Source organism: Temnothorax americanus, unplaced genomic scaffold, assembly GCF_048541705.1.
Source record: "Temnothorax americanus isolate GAGA-0224 unplaced genomic scaffold, ASM4854170v1 Scaffold27, whole genome shotgun sequence".
Taxonomy (NCBI): domain Eukaryota; kingdom Metazoa; phylum Arthropoda; class Insecta; order Hymenoptera; family Formicidae; genus Temnothorax; species Temnothorax americanus.
Window position 1 is genome coordinate 2,265,153 of NW_027509411.1, and position 16,751 is coordinate 2,281,903.

General features: G+C 41.9%; 1 protein-coding gene across 1 annotated transcript in view; it reads right to left on the reverse strand.

Annotated features, from left to right (window-relative positions):
• The window catches only part of LOC143899415 (uncharacterized), a 31,386-nt gene extending 14,761 nt beyond the window's left edge, over positions 1-16,625 (reverse strand). The window contains exons 1-2 of the mRNA XM_077409709.1: positions 14,641-16,625; positions 2,335-2,557 (exon numbers count right to left, since the gene is read on the reverse strand). Of these exons, the coding sequence (XP_077265835.1) occupies positions 2,335-2,557; positions 14,641-15,088 (671 nt within the window). The 5' untranslated portion in view covers positions 15,089-16,625. The remainder of the gene's footprint in view (positions 1-2,334; positions 2,558-14,640) is intronic.
• Between the last annotated feature and the right edge of the window lie 126 nt (positions 16,626-16,751).

A 16,751-nucleotide genomic window follows, 5' to 3' on the forward strand; every position in this document is an offset into this window, starting at 1 on the left:
TCGAATAGGCGTACCATAAGAATGTAAAAACATAAGGAAAGAACGAAAAACTATTTTTAACGTTTGCTAATGGAAACAAATAGAAAAGAATTTTTTACGTCGTTTCATTCTTAAAATTATTATCACGAGTAAAATAGAAAAATATTTCATAACTACGTTATGAAAAATTTAAATAGTATATATATACCAGGACTAGTTCTGATATTATTTGTCGCCTGTTAGTTTTTCAAGAAAGGAGAATGGTATAGAACTTTCCTCGCCGATGTTACACTCGTTTATTCGGGACGAAGCGTGTCGAAATGATTCCGCGGGACCATCCATGGCATATGCGATTTTTATTTCGTTCGGTAAACTTTTGACGCGGGGTTTGCGAGCCGACCAACAAGCCTGCTGGATTAGATTGGAAAGAGGTAGATGGCCCATGAAAAACTATACGAAACTATAGGCGCCACTGGATGACTTTGCGAAATCGCATTTACAAAGGATGCCGCAGAGGATTTTGAAACCGATTCCAGCTGCCTGATTTTGCTTTCGTAAAGGAACCGACATGATGGACCTAAGGTTAATCTTATAACGGATCAATGTAAAACAACAGTCCCAATATTACCAAAACAGACCTTTTCTCTTTAGTATATAGATATATTTGCTAATGCCTTGTAAATGGGGTATATTCTAGTTTGAATGGTCGTAAAAAAAAGGTATTTTTCAGGAACTTTTGTAGAGAAATGAAAAAGTCAAATAACGGTAAACTTTGCATGTTCTTTTAGCCTTATTTTAAGAATATATTTTTATTTTTTAAGTAACAAAAATGCTATTGTTTTCCATGTTATACCCTGGTCACTAGGAGATATAAGTTTGTAAATGATGGATAGTGTAAAGTTGTTCTAGGTATCTGAAATGCAAAAACCAAAAATTTTCTTATTCAGGAAAAATGTGGCTATCGTCTGAACGAAAACTAAACCAGTATTTCTATTCTGGACAAAATGCGGTGTTTTTTAAATTAAAAATATTAGTTGTTCTCAAAATTTTGTTAGTATATTATTAAAAAAAAAACTAATAGATGTATAATTTATTCTGGTTTAGACAATAACCACAATTCTGAATAAAAAAATTTTTGGTTTTTGCATTTCAGATACCTAGAACAAGCATCATTTGCATCGTCCATCATTTACATCTCCCAGTGATCAGGGTGTAACATAGAAAAGAAAAGCATTTTTGTTACTTACAAAATAAAAATATATTCTTAAAATAAGGTTAAAAGAACATGCAAAATTCGTTATTCGTTTTTCGTTTGCCTACAAAAAATTCCTGAAAAATACCTTCCAAACCAGAATACTCCTTTAAGTTTCGAAAGAATATTCTCCGTTTTTGATAGCGTCGAAGTCCAAATAAGTTGCACGCTTGTTTCAATACACATTTTAGTTCCTTCAGAAATTATAATATTGATTTAATTGTACAATTTTTTTTTATAATTCTCGAAAAAGAAATCTATGTGTCGTAACGACGAAAATTATCTTTAGCTTATTAAAGTGTCGACGAGGACGATATTCTTATAAGATGGACCGCAAACCGGTAACGGAGGCGCATGACTCTCGAGATACTTGCTCGGGTTTTGCCCGCGTTTAACCACGTAAACAACGCCTTTGTTGGCCGCCGCGATTTCCATTTACGGATTCGACACGCGCCGGCACAAAGAACCGCGCCGCCATACTTCCGAGACGGGGGATCGTGATGAGGAGCTTTTCCATCCGATATTCAACAATCTATAACGCGAGCATCGAGAGATCGATCGAGCGTCATGGTTCCACCTTTGTCTCTTTGGAGTCAAACTTTCAACGGCTATTCAACGGTTTTTTACGCGCAGCCTCATCATATGTAGTCAATCGCGCGCTGATAGGCAGATACTTCTAGTAATTATCTTTCAATAAAATTTTTCTCAGTATCTCTTTTAATAAGAAACTCGATCGAAAAAGTTAAACGGTATATGACGTTCATGAAAATTATTTTTAAGTTTTTGATATTATACTTAAAAGAGAAAAAGAGGCTGTCATTTTTTATAACAAATAATTATAATTAAACATAATAAATAATAATAATTTCCAAAACTTATTCCCATCAGTATTATATGTAATATTATATGTAATATTACAATGCTAAAATGTTATCAATACATTTTATTCGCGGTTTAGGGGCCAGTCCTGAATAAATTTTTAAACGTAAAAAACTACCGTGTCGCGATTATTGCCTGAGGGCGATCACAAAATTAATTATCGTCCGCATATGTCGCGTTGTGTCTCATTTAGAAATTAGTAACGGGTCTCTCGTTTCGCTTACCTTCTGTTTTGGTACCACGTTTTCACTTGCGTGTCTGTCAGCTGCAGTTTCGCCGCCAGCTCCATCCTGTCCTGCACGCTGAGGTACTTTTGCCGTTCGAAGCTCTTCTCCAGAGTCTGAAGTTGGTGATCCGTAAAAGCTGTGCGTGCCTTACGCTGCTTCTTACTCTGCGCGGAGCTCAAGGAACTCGAGGACGAGCTTTTAGGATCATCCTCTTTGCCACCTGAAATTGCAAAACTGTTGATATTGAACGTCTCCTTGCTTTCCTTCTTAAGTAAGAGCTACTTAAACGTTTAATAAATAACAATCTGTAACTTAATTACAATTATTTATTATTTTTGGGAATTATATAACGAGATTTCACTTGTTTAGTTTCGAGCAAACTTTATTTTAACTAAATTTTTACCCTCCAAAATTTATATTTTTTGAAATGCTATTTATATAAGTTTCACGATATTCGTATATATCACTAATACAACTATTTTGCCAAAAAGATCGCCGTAAAGAATCGCCGGTCTATCAGGAATTGCGAAGTGCCGGAGTGCCAAGCTTTTGTTTTCGCGAAGGGTGGAATCAATGCTGCGCGCGTGGATTATACGCGGTAGTTGTTTTTGTCGTTGCCTGCATGGCGATTGCAGCCGCCTCTCTCATCGGCGAAACAGAAAGGGAGAGGGAGATAGATAGAGAGAGAGAGAGAGAAAGAGAATGGGATCCTTTTGTTCTCAGTTCGACTCTCTGCGCAGCCGAGAGCCGATTGGCTGGTATCGCGGATTGGACCACGCAGCCGCGTCGAGACGCCGCAAATTATCCCCCCGATACGTCGTCGTATCCGGAGAGAGATAGAGAAAAGAGAGGGTGGGATTCCCCGAGGAAACTGATTACACCCGATACGAGTCACACTCACACGCGGCGCACAGTCGCGCGCCCGTGCTTATTTCATCTCTCTCGAAACTCATTACGCCATCGTTCTTGTCTCTGTCGTAAAAGAACAGCCCGATGAGGAACAGGTGATTTTCCATTTTAACAGAACGGGGAATTAAGGGCAGTTATCAGAGAGAAGTGAATGATGTCAATAAATAGACGCAGTTTCTACAAATATTGTTTAGGATCGGTTTTTTCACAATAACTTTCACATTGTGTAAATTTTTGGAGCAGTTTTTTTTAAATACAGAAGAACTCTTTGCGCCTCGTCAGATAAATTATCCAACCCTCTTCGAATTACCCCGCAGCGGGGGGACGTGTCTTGTCACGAGTAAATCGAGCAACCTCCCGAGAAGTCCCGATCAGAAAACCATCGAGACTTAACCTCCTGGGGGAATAAAAGCCCGCACAGGCTTCTATAAAAGTATCTAAAGGCCCGTTGTCGCGAGCTCATCGATTGGAACGGTCGTGGATGGCGCGGGAGAAGCATCCTGGCAGGAGGTGGAACCAATGGGGGATGTAGCCAGGAATAACATAGCTCCGGAAGGGAAACGGTGGAGGGAGGAGGAGATCGGGAAGATAGAAAGCTCGTGGATTGAGTTAACCCGGACGAAAGCGCGGCTCTTAGCCCCCGTTTGATCGGCCAGATTCGCTCGAACGGGTCCAGACTCTACCGCGCCATGTTTGGCTACCATGGCGTACGCGCGCGCTCACCCTTCACCTCCCCTCGATTCCTTCCCCAGAAAAGGCTTGGAACAAGGAGCTCCGTCCTGGCTGCATCAGTACCACAGGTCGATTCGAGCTCCCGAGACTTGTCCACGAAACGGAGGAAAGGGGTGGACGCGAAAAGGAGCTTAGGGGGGAAGGGGGGACGGGAAAATATAAGAGTGGAACGATGGAAACGGAGGTTGGAAAACTAAATTTACTATGTGATACACTTAGAGCCCAGGTCCCGACCGACGTCGGAGTTCTCCTTTTGAGACACTTCCAAGACGTTAGGCGGAACTTTTCCCACTCCCAAATCCCCTGCCCTTCCTTTGCGCAGTAACTCGAGAACCATCGCGAAAAACATCCATCCCTCTTTTTTCCCAGCCGCGGGCGTCCGCCCGCCGTTCGTCTGCGAGGCACGTAGCCCAGGGCTCAGGGCTTATCTGTGTCCGCCTCGTCCTTACGAGCGTGTTCATGCGCCATTCTTTACCCCTGCAGCGTTTTCACTTTGATGCGAAATGGCGACGCCTGCGATCGGCTTTACTCAAAGTGGTCTCCATCCCCGGATTGAAGTCACGATTCGCGATCATATATGCTTTCCTTCGAGATAAAATTAAAACGCGCAATACATAGGTGCAAAATAAATCGATGAGCGAAGACGATAATAGTTAAATCGTATACTTCAATTGTCTTCGAATAGCGCGTGTCATAAGTGATGCTATTAATACATGTTCTTCGAAACATTACACAATAGCTATTATGCTTTTCGTTGGCAGCAAAAGTAGGAAATTGTTAAAACGTATATAAAGAAAAACTTCTTCCAGGTTATTCGCTCTTTACAGCGTTGCTCTTCTGAACCTAATGATTCAATGTGAGGGATGATCGATATTTTTTCCCTCAGTGATAACAATAATGTGACATTACAAATTCCGCACATTATTCATTACACCATAAAGCCATCCAATTATCTGCTCGATAGTTGCAATATTACCCAGTTCCATCAATATAATTATACGGCGACACATTACACATCGAAATAAACTCATCAATATGAACTTTCTTCGCGAATACAATAAAGTGCGGCTCGTTGCTCGTGACGGTGCGCATCATTCATCAAAACAAAACATACGCACCAAATCGCGCGTGTGTGACGATCAAACGAAAAACTTTAGCGTTTTAAAATGGATCTGTTCTGCGTAAGGCAGTAGTGGTCTGAATTCGCCCCGTATAGACTTTTCTCTCTCTTGTGCAGAATATTTCAGCCAAGTTCTCAAAATACTCTCAAGATGTTACCGGCAACTTCGTCTAGCCGCTAAAGTAACTCGAGCATCTTCTTTCCTTTTGGGGACTAGGACAGTTTTCCTTTATCTTTCCACATCTTTTGCCGACACGACACGTAGTCACCGGGTTTTATGTAGACTTGTCTATGGTTATAAAACGTGTTACGGCGACTTTTCACTCTGTATTTTGAGTTCACGAAACAAACGAGTTGGCTCCCGAAGGGATCTTTCGAGTAACGTGATCGTGAATAAAGCTATATGGATAAAGTGGATACAGGCGAAGCGATCAGGTTTAAGCTTTATTTAATGTTGCTGTTAAAATTCTTTCTTTTTATCACAACGATGTCGCAATTTTGAGCAGAAACTTCCCAAAGGTTTTAAAGCTGGCAAAATTTTGAAGAATTTAAATTTTAATAGTATAAATCATATATGTAACATGATGACTGATGCGGTAGTATATTTTTCCAGATCCGTAGCATCGCAAAGCGAATTTACTGAGATTAGGTGTAATGATTTCGATCCCCGAGAATCGAGCGGAAAATAACATTTTAAACGCGCATTTTCCCAACGCGTTACTACCAACGTTACGCGTGACATATGTGACAATAGCTCCGCGTTAATTAAAACTAACGCTCGCGAGGTATTCGTGTTCCATAAGTCACGACGGTAAGCGTCATTTCCACTGTCAAGCGGCGAAATGTATTTTAAAGAGGTTCTCGCGAACATGGCGCCCGCAACGGATGTGCCGCGCCAGTGAAAATCATGACGTGTTCTCAAGTCGCATTACGTGAAAGAGAAAGAGCAAGGGAGAAGGACAGGGAAGAATGGAGGAAACGAGGGGGACTTGCGTGCCACAAGCATCGCCGCGATACAATGTATGGCGCATAAAAGTGAGATTAACAGGATGTTTATCGAGCAATTATGCGCCGCTGCAATTAGTGCCAGCATGTTGCCGTCGTCGTCCACGTCGTCGCGGTCAAATCGTTCACGTCGCCATCATCATCATGGTTTATGCACCAATTGTGATTGCGATTTTTAAAAGCACGAGTTTTAACAAATTCATTAAAGCAAGATGGGAACTCTTAAACGTCATATAAATCATTGAAAAAAAACTCTTGCGTTTGTAGATTTCGTTCATTGTTTTATATCTCATATTTTTAAGTATACATACAATAATCTTTAAATATTCAATACTTATTTAATGTACACAAATTGAGAAATTAAAAAAAAAATGAGGCACAATATACCATCAAATATTTCTACATTTACATTATGCGTACGTATATTTATATTTATTATATTTTATTTATATTTATTTTCTTTTTACAAAATTTTGTGATTATTTTTCTTAACGTGCATTTTTCGCTGAAATTTTTAACGAGCTATGTCTACCGACTCTACTAACTGTATCGACAATTTTCGAGTAGTCGTTAATAATGGTTATTTTGCACAAGTGTGAAAAGACAAAAAGATAAAGAAAGATAAAGAGAGAAAAGGAAAGGGAGAAAAATGTAGATTTCTCTCATAAAGAAATTATATTATAGCCATTAAATATATAGCGACAAGCAACTTCCCGAGCAATCGAGCACTTTGACATCGTTACTGGGCCAAGGGCTGCATGCGAAAACTTGCAGACACTGTGACGAATGCGCAGGATGTAGAGTGCAGCGCAAGTAGCTGCAGCCGAGGGAGTCAGCCGCACGGATCGTAAAAATGGGAATAATAAAACTTTCGCAAAACGTTGCCTCGCACTTTATGATCTTGGCGGATGAAGGTGGGGTGGAAGGGTTGCTAAGGCGAAGAGTGGGAAAGAGAGGAGGGAAAAGCCGGAGTTTCCATTGTGCTGCGCGCCCGCGATTTTATTTGTTTATTGCTTTATTTCGCGCTGAGTGCATCGCGTAAGTAATCCAAAAGAGCGACAAAGAGGGACAAAGAGAGAGAAAGAGAGAGACAAGGAGACCCGAGAAAGCAGGTTACAAACCTATATTTTTGCTTATAAAGTTCACTCTTTTATAAGTACAAAAAATATAGATGCAGTTTATATATAATCATTCCATAAAAAAGGAATAATAGTTGTGGCTGATCAATGCTACGGATACGAATAAACATGGCCGACGGACTTTCTTTTTGTCAAGAAACGAATGGCTAACGACGCTTTTTTATCGAATATTTACTGACATTATTCTCTAAAGCTAGAGAATGTCTATATTTCTTATCATTTAGGAAATATAGACGGGAATAGTTTATGTGTGTTTTATCTCGAAGCAGTTAATCAGATGTAAGCTTATATGAATATATATATAAAAAGCGCTTTATCAATTTTAAAATAACAGTAAAATTTAATTAATAATAAAAGTGCTAATTTTTTAATAATTTTGTAATAGCATAAGATCATTATCTCAGTAAATGATATATCGAGAGCATCTATGTCGAATATATACATCTTAATTTTACATACGAATTAACAATGTAGAACTTATTTTGTAAGCGAAATTATACAAGAAACAAGAAACTATGAGAGTAATTTTTTCCACGGAAGCACCTAGGGAAGCTGTTGTGGAATTTTGCTTACAAATTCGAGTCACACCTCTCCGTTTGGCCCCGTGTCGTAGGGGGTGCTCTCTTACCGTCGCCACCTACAACCCCTCGTATCGTATACAAAGGCGGTGGCCCTCGACGGGGCAGAATCTGACCCCTCTTCTGTATTGTGTTACCGCGTCGCCACCTTTATAGGGGAGAAAACACTGGGAATAATGTTATGGGGCAACGTTTTATTGCCTGCCCACTCTATTTGCAGCGATCCCACGGGGGACAAAAACTGTCGGCGAGAATTTCAAAAACAAACTACGGGGTTGAGTACCAAATTAGTATCCCATACGTCGACTTTTCACAGTATTCTTCAAAACCATTTATTTTTATACTTTTAACGTTCTAATCTTAAAATACATATACAAATGATAAATGTATTAAAAAAAAAAAAAAAAACAAGCAAAATATTACTAAAGTAGTCGCACACGAAAGACTAAATATGCAAACGAGAAGTTTTTAACGATAAAAGAATAAATATTACATAATATTTGCATATAACAGCGATACTAAACGTAATTAGTATCGTTATATCGTATGCTTTAATGAAATAATTCTCATAATATATCGCATTAAAATTTGCGGCAGTTGCGCAATTATAAGCAGCTCTTAGATAGCTATATCGTTTCATAATAACTTATTTAAGGATATCATAGCAGAATAAGGACTGCGAGGTGTCGCGTGACAGTTTGCACGGCGATCTATTGCCGCATGGAAACATTATAGGGAAAAATGCAATCGAGTGTTACTGTCAGAGATCATATTATATGAGCCTAAGGTTTCCGCGGGGTGCTCGTGCGTTTCTCGAATTTCATGAAGCGCATTCTGCGTAGGCGGTGAACAGAAATGCGACGATTGCATCAACCTATACCGTTCGCAGAATAATTGCGAGAATGCGAGGGCAAATTTTCCATTTCGTATAAAAATTGATTCGCGCCAGAGCTCGCTTAAAATTATACTATAAATATTCATGTTTATCTTTAAAATTTGAATAATCTTTTTAATTTCCGGTTACTCTGGTTAAAAGGTTTAAAATGATATATAATTATGTACAATATATATTAGAATGTTCTCTAAACTATATAATTTATAAACATGTACAAATGTATACAAAATGCCATGTATACGAAACTGTTTTATGTATACACATATCGCTTCCAATTTCAAAAACTTTTTACGTCGACCCCAAAAATCGCATTTTTATCCTTTATAGTTGGAGGATGCTCGCAATTACATCGTCAGGAATATAATTCGAAAGTTTCTGAACTACCGCGGTATACATTAGCAATAATTACCCCGTTATTTTGAGCAAGCGCGCGCGTCTCGAGTCGCTTTACGCGCGCATTATACGGCCGGACTTCGCTAAAGACTTCCTCGCGTATGCCGCCGACACGTGTTTACCGTCGTTGTCGGGATTCGCGCGGTTGCGTTTCCACAGCATTCGCTTAACAAGATTCTCAAATCCTCTTAAGCGCTGGGCATCCGCATTGACAAACTTGACCTCGCTTTCTCGAAATCGATATACCAACCACGCAGTCTCGAAAGGATAATCGTCAAATTATAGCGAGTAATTAATTGAAACGTCTGATTTAATTATGAGATCTAAACGATTTCTCGGAGCCGTTTTAAGAAATTTCATTCGAGGTACCGCGAAACTCTCGATTGGACAATCCGCTTCTGCATATTGTTACCTATACGTAAACGTTTGCCTCCGACGGAATAATTAATCACCCACGCATAATCTAAGATCACCCACTTTGTAAACACAATACCTTCCCTCTGCGCGATCACTCGCTACGATTAGATCCATCATGATATTCTGCGCAACACCAAATCGTGACGATTTCCAAAACATATGCTAAAACGTAACGTAAAAACATTGGTTTATCTTCAGTATATTTTGATGAGATGATTAGAGTTTTTGTGATTTATATAATACCACACATTTAACTCACTTTTCGAAATCGCACTTTAATGAATTCCCGTCCACGAATATTTTTCCACGTATTATTACAAAATGTTACAAAATACTTATTTCAACATGCTTCTTAATTTTTATTTAATTGGCGTTATCACTTCATCTCTATTCGATACTCATGCAGATAATCGTTTTCTCATGCGTCACTCAAAAGTCTTCGCTGTCCCTAGCTGATGGCATTTGTAGCGACTACCAGCATTCCAGTTCTCGACACTGCCGCTTCGTACAGTTGAATCTCTTCTTCACTTCTCGGCTCGATATTCAGATCGTGGATTAATCCCGCGCGTAGATTGTGTCGTCAAAAGTCCGACAGCCGGCTTGTCGGGGCGCTCGCAAAAAGGCGCCTTCGTATACGAAATTGCTTTCGTCTCGCGAAAAGTCCCTCGCATAGAGCTAACTAATCCGTGCCAGTTTCTAAACGGTTGCCAATCATTTCCGGTTCTCGGATTAGTCGCACGTCGAAAAGTCAGCGAGCTCGCCCGTAAGGGCGTGAAACGGCCTGGTCTCTATGGCAGGACCTTCCGGACCGACACGGAGATGACAACAATGTGAACCTGGGGACGAATGTTGGCTTCGTAAGCGGCTTACAAGCGACGCGCACACGCGTCCAAGAAATGATATTTCGCGATGAGAAAGATCGGTTTTTTTTCACGCCTTTCTCAACCAGCTAGAATGGAGTGCATTGATGTGATATCAAAAACCGTATTAAAAGAAATGTATAGAAAAAGATAGAAACACGAGAGGTACTTGTTACGCTCCGAACGCATGCATGGTTTATACTCGTGTGAATTTGACGCACGTTACACAGTGACGTAACCATTATTATATTCATAAATTATAGGTTTTATAAAAAATTCGAAATTTCTCAGCGTCTCAGATTTCTACTCTTTCTTATAATCGAATCTTCTATACTTTTTAAATTGTTCATTATACGTTATTGTACACAATTGTTGTTAGCTTTTTTGTCAACTCCTTTTTTGCCTCGAAATGGTACACACAAGTAAACGCTTTGTGTTGCGATAAATCGCAAATGAATAGCCACGTTCATCAGCAGAACGTTTATTTTGCAACTGTTGAAAGTTTTCTGAGCTCAGATTGGATTGTTCTTTTAGATCTAGAGAAATAATCCAATCCGAGCTCAGAAAACTTTCAACAGTAGCAAAATAAACGTTCGCTGCTGACCATTGAAAGAACAATCAGCAAAACATTGCTTCCGAAGATAGCGAAAAGACAATTTTGCCGCGATATTCCGCGACATAACGATATAAAAACAGATCATCAAATGAAATTTAGCTTTCTCGCATATGTTTTGTTTCTCGATTAGAACAGTATCTTAAATTGTGCTTCCCTGATGCGATAATTTCCCGTTCATCAACTTGACGCACGAAACGCGTGCAATTGTCGCGTAAGGACATAACCAGGACGATATAATTAGGGGCTCGCGATTCTCTATCGAGAGGTAAACAGCTAACGATCAGCGGCGCGGCGACGTATGATCGATGCGTAAATCCGCCGGCAATTACGTCTAGCTGTTAGTCCGACGTTAATAATTTTCTATAATCAACGCCGCGTGAAAGATCGATCGTATTTGTACCGTGCGACGAGCCCCGGCGTCGCTCGGTCCCGCCGCGCCGTTGCGCGATGGCGGAATGTAATAATCGTGCATGACGGGAAATTGGACTGGACGGAGCAGCTTTAACGGTGGAGAGAAAGAGAGCGGGAGGGAGGAAGAGCTGCCCCGTAAAAAATCGCCTGGGCCAATCTACGTGAAAGCGTGTAGCGCGGCAATTACATCGGCGTTACTCCTCCTAATTGTCCTTCATTAATAATTCTGCGACCGCGGCCCATTGGCGTACCACGGAAGGTGGATATACCACTTAGACCGCCGCGCCGCGCCGCGCCGCACCGTCTGATAACGCCAATAACGAACGCGCGTCATTAGCTCAAAAAAGAAAAAGCACCTCGCGTTTTAATACACGGCTCCTAATGCTTCACGTCGTATTATTCGCGCACAGGCACCTTTTACAAGGTCTTTGTGACGGCTCGATATGACTCGGATGGACTATGGCTTCGTTTGTTATGAAAAGTTATGGCTTATAACTGCAACAAACAGCTTTACAGAAATGTTTATCTATTTATAAATGTAGCGGGCTTGTTGATACTTGCGTAATGCGTAGACATAGTAAAAATTGACCGCACGTAACTAAATTACTTTCTAATGGATTATGCTTTATACGATACATTATGACTTTCATTCATCGATATTCGTTGCAGAGCAAGCATTATTTATCGATGATACGTTCTTCATGTCTGTAAATCTAGTTAAAGCTGAATACAATGTACTAATGGTATTATACTGATAAATCAATAACTGGCCATTGGCTAGTTAGATAATACTATTTTATTATTATATTTGAAGAATTATATTTTAAATATATACAAATCATTATATATATATATAATGTAGAATTGCAAAAAGCATGTAGGCAAAATAAATAAATAATGAAAATTACTCAAAAATTTTCGTTGCCACTTGACAATATTCATATGTCTCATTGTATGAACACGCGTCACAAAATATCGATTCTAAAATATTTTATTTATCGTTTGATGTAGAGAATGCTATTGTAGTCCTATATTATATATAGAATTTGTGCGAACGCTTTTCGTTTTGCCTTTTGAAAATAAACTTAAATAATCTCGGGAGATGACGTTTTCTTCCAACTAACGTTCTTCGCGATAAGTTATCGTACATTCAGTCCAATAAGGTACAATAAGAACACAAGAGCAATAGCGCAGTACGATCGCACGTACATGTCGCACGATTCGAGCCCGGCACGATCCGTTAGCAGTACTTAAATCCCTTATCGCGAGTGCACTTTTCCCTATATTCTCTCGTGTCACCGTAGCGAGGCAATGACGACGATTATCGATTACCATGACGTGACTCTTGAGATTTCCAAACGCCGCGCCGCGCCGGGGCTGGTCATTGGTCTTGTCCGTGAAACACTTAAGGGGAGTTATAAATAGCGACGCGGTGCAAGGTGCGAGCCGTCGCGGCGAGTCAATGTCGTGGAAAAATTGGCGCCTTAATAGCCCGCTGATGTTTTCACAAGGAAGGAGCGCCGGATTTAGTGCCGCGCGGAAGCAGTATTAGTGTTACCCACCGCGTTGCCCGTCGCCGCCGCTTCTATAATCACATCGCCGTCGTCCGCGTAATTGTCGCTAATGCGCTTCTTTGAGGAAATAAGCCGATTACGGAACAAACAGCCGGTTTAAGTCGTTGTAGCGAGCGGCGTCGTTCGAACGTCGCGTTTAAAAACAAGCAGCCTCAGGGGAGAAAAGAAGGACGATTCGTCGGGAGAAAGAAGCTGCGAATTAACGGAAATTGTGCCGATACGCTCGGCACAGGTCACCTTAATAGCACCTCCGACGAGTTCCGAGAGAAAATGCCGCCGCGCGCGCGATTTCTGCCACACACACACGTTTATTAGAATAGAAATCGAGTAGCGAGTAACACTTTTCAAACAAGTATTATATATTTACATTTATATTCGCAGCTTTACGCGCGTCACGGTGTTAATAATTTGCACGCGCAGTCCGCGGGTCTTGTGATAATTATATAGCGTGAAAGTTTCACTGTAATTAAAAAAACGATTCTCTAACGTTCCACTTGCATCCCCGTTGTGCGTGCGCGAACGTGAGCTCTTGCGTAATACTGGTGGCTCGAATTTCTTACGAAATTCGGCGTCGTCCGATCAAAGAAGTTACGACAACTTAGCACTTGTTCAGCCCGAGGGATTGAACTCCGGAGGACAGTGGGGCACAGGTAGAGATGATGAATGAAACAAATGAGGGTATAACATAATTAAAGCTTTCAAATGCCGAGCTCCAATTTAGAACCATTAGAATTCCTAAACGTTGTCGGTCGGATGGGTACAGCAACCCGCAGAGAGAGAGAGAGAGAGAGAGAGAGAGAGAGAGAGAGAGAGAGAGAGAGAGAGAGAGAGAGAGACAGAGAAACACGTTTATCTTAGCAGAGATATATCTGATTCTCGAAAGAGGTGTTCTCTATGCGCGCAACCAGCGACGGCCGACGTGATCTCACCGATTGGAACATCCGGTCGAGAAGGACCGTGTCCCGTGAGTGTCCTTGACATCTCCGTGAAAGTCCACGGTAAACGATCAGGTGAATAAACGAAATCACGATACTCGCACGTTTCGTAATGAACGTATAACTGCGGGCTATCGGCCGACTACCTTATTTCAGTCAAGTGGAAGTTTTGGCTATCGATAAATGGGAAAAAAATATGTTTTTATTTCTTTATTTCTCTCTCCATTATATGTTTTAAGAACCACTTAGTTATGCAGAGAAATAAATTATCTATAAACTTCTATAGACATGTAATATAGGAAAATGGAGCGAAATCAGATATCACGTTTTCGTGAGAAATAAAAGAGACTCGATAAACTGGCGATAAAGCTGAATAATTATTGCCTAATAGAATTTTAAAGCAATTACTGCATGGGCGTATTAAATATTTCAAATTTTGTCGCTTGAATTGATGGAGGTTTGGAGGTTGATGGACAAACTTCTATATGACCGGTCTATATTAAACTTTATCCTATTTTTTTTACAGTATATCTTTCAAAAATCTAACTAACCCATTTCAATGATTATGTCATATGTGAACATATCTCTCCCTTTCGCTTTAGAAAGACTGAAAATATGTCTAAAAGTCATATATCTCGATATCGCCCCGGCTTCATCACGTCGTTAAACCAAGCGACGAGCAGCACAGTTTCGAAAGCGTGTAATAAAGTATCATTTACCATTGGACGTAACGGAAGCGCCGTCGTGGTGGCTGGCGTCGCTGTCCTCGTCTAGATTACTGTTGCTCAAGGACGTTCTAGACTGATGCCTGACACTGAGGTCTCGCGGCGTCGAGGGCGGACTTCCGGGTGGCTCCTGGCTAGGCAGCCCGGATTGGTGCATCTTGCTCGACGCACCGCCCAGGATATCGGTGATCATGAACCTCGACCTCTGCGGCATCGTCGTCGAGGCATCGCCTCTTTCCAGGCCGTTGTTATTGTTCAAATTGTTGTTCCGCGAGTCCAGTCCGTTGGAGAGACGTTCCACTGCTACGCCGTTCCGATCGACGATGTTCTCCAACCGATGCGCCTCCAGGCCCGACATCCTGCTCAGATTCAGACCGTTATTTGCCACGGCGACGCCACTGAGAGCGGCCACGTGGTGGTTCTGTTGATGATGGACCGTCATCACGGTAGACGCAGGTGGTTCCTTCGGGCTACGGGCACCTGCAGGTGCCTCTGTCGCCACCCCAGGACTCGCCCGGTACCTGGGAGACAGAATCTTGCCGACAATGACGACGTAGCCTAACCCAGGAAGAGATCGTGCCCTCTCACTTTATTTCAACTTTACACTTCACTGTATCCTCGATAGACCCAATTTCTGGATCACTCCTTTTCCTCTCTTGCGCGTACGGTTGGCGCGTTATCCGTCATCATTTGACGCTCAATGTTAAATCTGTGATCGAAGGATTGATTTTCCGACGAGATGAGGGTCAAGAAATCACTTTCGCGACGAACATTCGAGTTGAGAACATATAAATACCTCGATGAAGCTTGACCTTAGATATTTAGAGATTTGTGCCTCGCGCTATCGTGTCGGGATCTTCAAAGCGCCAAAAGCCCGAGAGCCATTTGGAAAATCGACCGAGGCGAAAATCTTTCAGCAAAATCTGGAGTAAATAGCGCGTGAGACAGATATTTGCGTCGCGATGCGTGTGCACCTTGCACTTCCTCCCGCTCAACTCGGTCGCTCCACCTCCGCTCCACCACCTTCTTTCCCCACACACACACACACACACACACAGGCGCAATTAAGGGGCCGCTCGGCTCGGCTCCCTGGTTAATTGCTAATTGGCCACTTAACATAATTGCCGCGCATAAGAGCGGAGTCGTCGGCCATTTCCGCTTTTCTTTTTCTCCTTTTCCTTGCTCGTTCAATTATTAATTATTTTTATATAAGACTCTCGTGGCACGTTCTCCTCTCACTTTTGCGCGATTACGTGCTCGGCGTGTACCTCGCCTTCGAAGGTAGGAACAAGTTCGAGACCTCCTATCGCCAACAAATCGTTTAACCATGAAATAGACGCGATATCTAAAGACAAATTTCTATAAGATATTAGCACACCCTTCACACTAGCCTTCCAGATCACAATTGTGTCTGATGAATGACCACGAGCGATCACTTCTATCAAAGTCCGATTAGTTCAACAACCGCCACACGATTGGTCCTATCTCGATCACGTCCGTTTCGAGAGTCTATGTTTAGCCGGCTTATCGCGGTCGCCTGTCACGCGTGCCAGGATTGATCACTCTCACGGCAAGCGACTTTCGTCAACGATTTATCGACTCGAAATCGGTAATATACCGTTACAGTCTATCAACACTGTTCTTCTTCGGATCGCACTGTCACCTGACACGTTGTTCACGTTTCGCCGCGTTGTTATACCATCGTGATCACTTTGACAGGACCGAACCAAATTTTGACAAATGTCTGCAGATCGAATATCCGTCACGGTGAAAATTCGTCGATTGGCAGCGCCTTTCGATTCGCGGATCAGACGATCGCGAGCGTACGATTCCGGGATGGAAGTCGATCTGATGCGGAGTCCTTATCCTCGCCGGACGAAGAATCGCTCCGATCGACCTGCCCAGGACTAAGAACGTAGTCGTGCACGCGAAACGTGCGTGTGCATCGAGTTGCCGCGACTGGTCTGACTGTACTGAGGACGGCAGGCACCTCTGCTCGTTCCTGGGCGGCCATATCGGGATTCTGACACGCCTCCTGTTCTCCCTACCACCGCTACGTCCGTGCCAATCCCGTTCGTCGCCGTTAAGCATCTCGCCAATCCCGA